This window comes from Cajanus cajan, chromosome 2 (assembly GCF_000230855.2).
Source record: "Cajanus cajan strain Asha chromosome 2, NIPB_CcT2T_4, whole genome shotgun sequence".
Taxonomy (NCBI): Eukaryota; Viridiplantae; Streptophyta; class Magnoliopsida; order Fabales; family Fabaceae; genus Cajanus; species Cajanus cajan.
In genome coordinates, this window is record NC_138518.1 from 73,131,608 (window position 1) to 73,136,745 (window position 5,138).

Here is a 5,138-nt window from a genome sequence, read left to right on the forward strand (position 1 = left end):
CATAAAACTAGTTTGGTTTTATTTATAATAATTATTCAAGAATTAAATTTTAATAATTTAAAATAAATTATCAATAAATAAAATAATATTATGCTATAATATATTTTTTTTATCATAAATCTAAAACATAATCTATATATTTAAAAATATCTATTTATACAAATTTTAAATATGATTCATATATTCAAATATAATAGTTTATTATAAATTTTAGTATATATAGCAAAAAAAAATTGTGTGCAGGCTTAAAATACTAGTATTTTTTTTATTAAATAAGAGAAAATTACTAGATTTAGAATATTAATTGTAATAGAATAAAATCTACTATCTTATTCACAGGAAAAAAAAAAAAAAACCCTACTATCTTATAAACTTATTGAAAAATTGTTGCATAACAAAGGGCGTGCGACAACATAGTTAAATAAAGTAATTAAAAACTAAAAAGATTAAGTAAAAAAAATATTTTATTTTTTGAGGAAAAAAAAAGTAAATTCTAAGAACTTTAAGACTCTTCAAATGTTAAATGCATCGATTTTCTAGTCATACTCACAATTGAGTTGAAACTAAAAGTGCATTGTGAAAGAACACATTATTGCGAGCCTGCCAGAAAACTAGGATTGTTCACCGTTCGGAATTTTCGAAACGACTTCAACGGATTCATTTTATAAAAAACGAATTGATTATCAAATTGTTTTTTATAAAATAAATTATTTTGTTTTTTTCCTTAAAATGGATCGATTTTTTTATATTTAAATTAGATTGATTCGATAAATTTTAGTTATAAAAAATAGAATCAGATATATTTTATCAAGAAGAAATATTCAGCTAACTAAATTGCTTTTAAAAACAGACCTTTTCAGTTTTTTTTTTTTTTCAAAATAGTTTAATTTGTATAATTTAATTCAGTTGGTTCGATTGGATTCAATTTTTTATTTTTATTTTTTTACATCTTGCCCTAGTCAAACTCACGCCATCCATCGGTGTATTCTATTCTGCAAATGAATCTATGTTCTTTCAATGTATTGCTGTGTACGATCAAAAAAGGTATTGTTGTGTAACTGGTACATGAATTAACCGGGTAGACAATGTTAATATTCATTTATTGTTAAGAACTTTAAAAAAGTTAGTTGATAGTAACTTTTTAGAACAGAAAAAAAAAAAAAAAAAAACCGAAACTATGTTTAAAATTTAAAACTAAAAATTAATTCTATATTGTAACAATTTAAAACTCAAACTAAATCACATCATGACCTAAATAATTAATAATTAAGGGAAAGAGGCAAGTGTCTCTTAATTATTAAAATTAAAAATAAAATGATAAAGAGTTAATTGAGGTGATAGTTGTGACCTTGTGAGTTGTGAGTAGTTACTCACATAATGAAAGATTATAAGGACTTAAATAAAATCTTAATTTCTAATTTTTTTTATTCTTAACAATTAAGAAGTATAATGATTTAGTAAAAAGTAAAAAAATTAAAACAATTAGATAATGGGATAGAAAAGAGTGACATAATACTTCTATATATGATATAGTATTTCTATATATTTGTATAGGCATGTTTGACCAGCACTAAGTTATATAATTTATTTGGAGATTATTATATATACAAATATATGAGTTATACTATTATGATAGTTACACTTTATATTTATATTATATGTATGCCCATACATCCATTAGTTTAATTGTTATAATTCTAATAGATTAATTTTTGTTATAAGGTTATATATATTATTAGCAAATGTAACAATAATTTATGCAGAAGAATAATTGTAACAAAAAAAAAATACACAAAATGTATAAAAATAAAAAATAAATATCAACTCCAACAGCTACAAGATGTAATGGTGATTATGTTGTTGCTTCATCGATGTTGCGTAAATAAAAATGGAGTCGCATTTCTCTAATAATAATTAAATTGTATAAAAAGAATGTACATGAAAATGGAGGCATGGAGAAATAACATGGTTCCGGAATTCAAAATTCGTACTAGTGTAAGACTAAATTAGAGACCAAAACAATAGTAGTTCGAAGAGAATCCGATGAGGTTGATGAGCCGGAGCATTCTTAATTATGAACCCCCAGCAAAAATCCACGAGTAATATGGACACCAAAGCTGCATCGGGAAATATTCGAGTAAAGACCTTTTCACAAAATATTTCAATCTGCAGAATCATGTCCCAAAAAATTATAGTTAGATCAATCATTTATGTAATCTATTTTCATGTCTACGGACACCAATATAGAAAGTTCTTTACAATAAACCCCAAAACGTATTCAGTGAACTGTTTAAGCAAACTAAACACAAAATCATAAAACACAATACTGCTAAAAGGAGTTAAGAAGTTACCTGTTATTGAATCCAGTGAAGATTAGGACGAAGATATCCTTATAAAGCCTCTTGATTTGGCTCATCCTCCTTTGTTGTGTTGCCATCAACAATATCTTCGGAGAAATTTGGGTTAATAGAAGCGCTTGCAAATAATGTATCTTCAAGTGAGCTAGGTGGGATGTTGGTATACTCCTGATAAGTAAAGTCACCCGATATTGAACCATCGGGAACTAGTTCATCTGACGCTGGTGAAGGAAAAAATCTCATATCACCACTTGTAAAACCGAAGTTGTTTGCATCATGTACTTGAGCAGCACCGAGTGGAGTAATAGTTTGAGGTGATACTAAACCATAATTAATATTCTGAGTGAGAAAAGATGGATTTCCAGAAATCATCATGCTAGATGTCTGAGGACTAATTTGATGATGCATCATTATTGTCTGCTGCCTTTGCTGCTGCTGCTGCTGCAATATATCCATCAGCACTCCATATATAGATGGATCAATGATTGGCTGAGGAAAATTATTGGCAATGGCAATGTTAGAAGGATGACCATGTGTCACACCTTGTTCTGGATGGGAATGGTTAAGCAATTGTATACTTGGGGTAGAATGTTCCTCTTTTGATATCAAATTACTTGGAAGAGAAGGATTAAGGGTTGCCAATGTATTATTGGAAACATGGCTAGGAGCAGTCAAGGATTGGAAGTCCACTCTTACAGGTGCAGCTACCCTGGATTCTGTAGTCTCTTTGATGATGTTTGGCAATGGCATCTCATTCTGTTGCTGTGTTGCTTCATTAGATGTTGCCTTCGTAAGTTGCCTATATTTCTGCCAATCAATATTGTAGTCACAACAATAATGTTAATTAGATAAAACAATGATATTAATTACTTAAAACAATGATGTACTCTTAAATAGTATCTTGATTTGGTTGGCTTAAAAAAGGTTGACACTTTTTAACACCTATATTTCATTTAAGTTTCTACATTGCAGCAAGCTGCTTTGGTTGTTCACTTTATAAGAAAAGTTAAAGAATGATAACCTTTTGATCAAGGGCTGGGATAATAATGAAATTCAATCATGTATGATAAATATAGAGCAGAAGAACAAAAAATTCTCTAATTTGTGGGATTAAGTTGTAACAAAATGTATCTCCTTCATAGCCAAGTGCAATTATAGAAAATCCAATACAGACTAAACAGAAACTAACCTGCAAATGACTAGCAACATTATCTCTTGTCAAATGAGGGATATTCATCACTTCAAGAATTTTCTTTGGCACAGCCTCTGAAAAACAATTAAAAGAATCAGATTTTGCCTTATACAAGAATCACAAAACCACCAAAGAAATTCAGTCATTGTAAGAACAGAGAAAAAGAATTGATAAAGAATCATACTATCATCCCCAATTTGCTTCACTGCCTTGAGAAATTTACTATGCAGATTTTCTGTCCATATTACACGTGGCTTTTTCGCTGGGGGTTGATAAGAATCATTCGATTCATGAACCTCATCAGGTTCTCTTGAACTGCAAACCACTCCTCCTGTTGCATCAATAACAGTAGAAGAACCAAATTCAGAATAATTTTTCTCCCGTTTTCTGCAATGAGCACCATCCAATCTACCAAAATTCTTGTTTTCAATCATGGCTTTCCTAGCTACATGTGTCCACATGTTCTTGAACTGGTTCTTATGAAAAGGCTTAATCCAATAATCACAAGCCCCATTTGCAACGGCCTTCATTATGGAACTCTTAGCATCATCAGCAGACATCACTGCACATTGCACTTGATAAGTGAATCAAGTTTCAAACCTATCTATACACATAATTTAAAGAACAAGTTTAATTACACACCAATAACAGGAATTTCCTTCTTGACATGCTGAAGGAATTCATGGCCATCCATGTTTGGCATGTGAAGCTCCATTAGTATCACATCAATGTAGCCTCTTCTTTCCCTCGCAAGATTCAAAGCAGAAGGAGATTCAGTGCATGTGACAACTGCAACCAACATAGAAATTATATCATTAACAAATAAAGATTATATCTTTGTTCAAGAAATAGTGAACAATTAAATATGGTGTATGTATCTAACCTTGATATTGGAGTCCACCGCAGATTTGCTTAATGAATTCAAGAACCGTGGGGTCATGATCAATTGCAAGGATCCTAAGACCAGCTGAGAATTGAGAAGCCTCATTGGGAATTTCGGCCATGGCTCACTAGTGTCAATGAGTGACTAAACTTGTTATGTATTGGTGGTTAATTAGGATTTGTGTTAAAATTTCAAATTCAAATGCACCTGTGTGTAATTTAAATAAGGATTGTGGTTTGTTATCTATTGGTACTTAATAGGATTTGTGTTATAATTTCAAATTCAAATGCACCTGTGTTTAATTTAAATAAGGATTTAGGATAATCAGAAATCAGAAATAATTTAACTGAAATTCATTGACGCTATCTTTTCACATTGACCCTTCTATTAGTTACATGATAAAGGCTCATATCATCCAGCAAAAAAAATAATAATAAAGGCTTGTATATATCGATAAAAGAAAGGTATGGATCAAAAATAAATAATGGCTTATAGAGGGGGAAAAGAAAACTGCTCGTTAATTTGAGAAATTAAAGGGAAAAAGTATTCTCATAAAATCAATGATTTAATTAATTTACAAAATACTGAAATTAGGCAATAAATTTTTTAGTTGAAAATGCAAGGACACTTAAAATAAAATAAAATAAAATAAAATACTAGTTCATTGGCAAATCAATCAAGAATAGAATACTAAAATCAAGCAACA

General features: G+C 29.6%; 1 protein-coding gene across 1 annotated transcript; it reads right to left on the bottom strand.

The window, feature by feature from the left end:
* Positions 1 to 1,579: 1,579 nt before the first annotated feature.
* On the bottom strand, positions 1,580 to 4,876 carry LOC109803337 (two-component response regulator ORR21). Its single transcript, XM_020364860.2, has 6 exons — positions 4,433 to 4,876; positions 4,192 to 4,338; positions 3,734 to 4,111; positions 3,547 to 3,623; positions 2,352 to 3,164; positions 1,580 to 2,166 (listed from the first exon to the last, which is right to left on the bottom strand). Exons 1-5 carry the CDS (start codon positions 4,551 to 4,553, stop codon positions 2,391 to 2,393), a joined length of 1,497 nt encoding a protein of 498 aa, XP_020220449.1. The 5' UTR covers positions 4,554 to 4,876; the 3' UTR covers positions 1,580 to 2,166; positions 2,352 to 2,390.
* Positions 4,877 to 5,138: the final 262 nt, after the last annotated feature.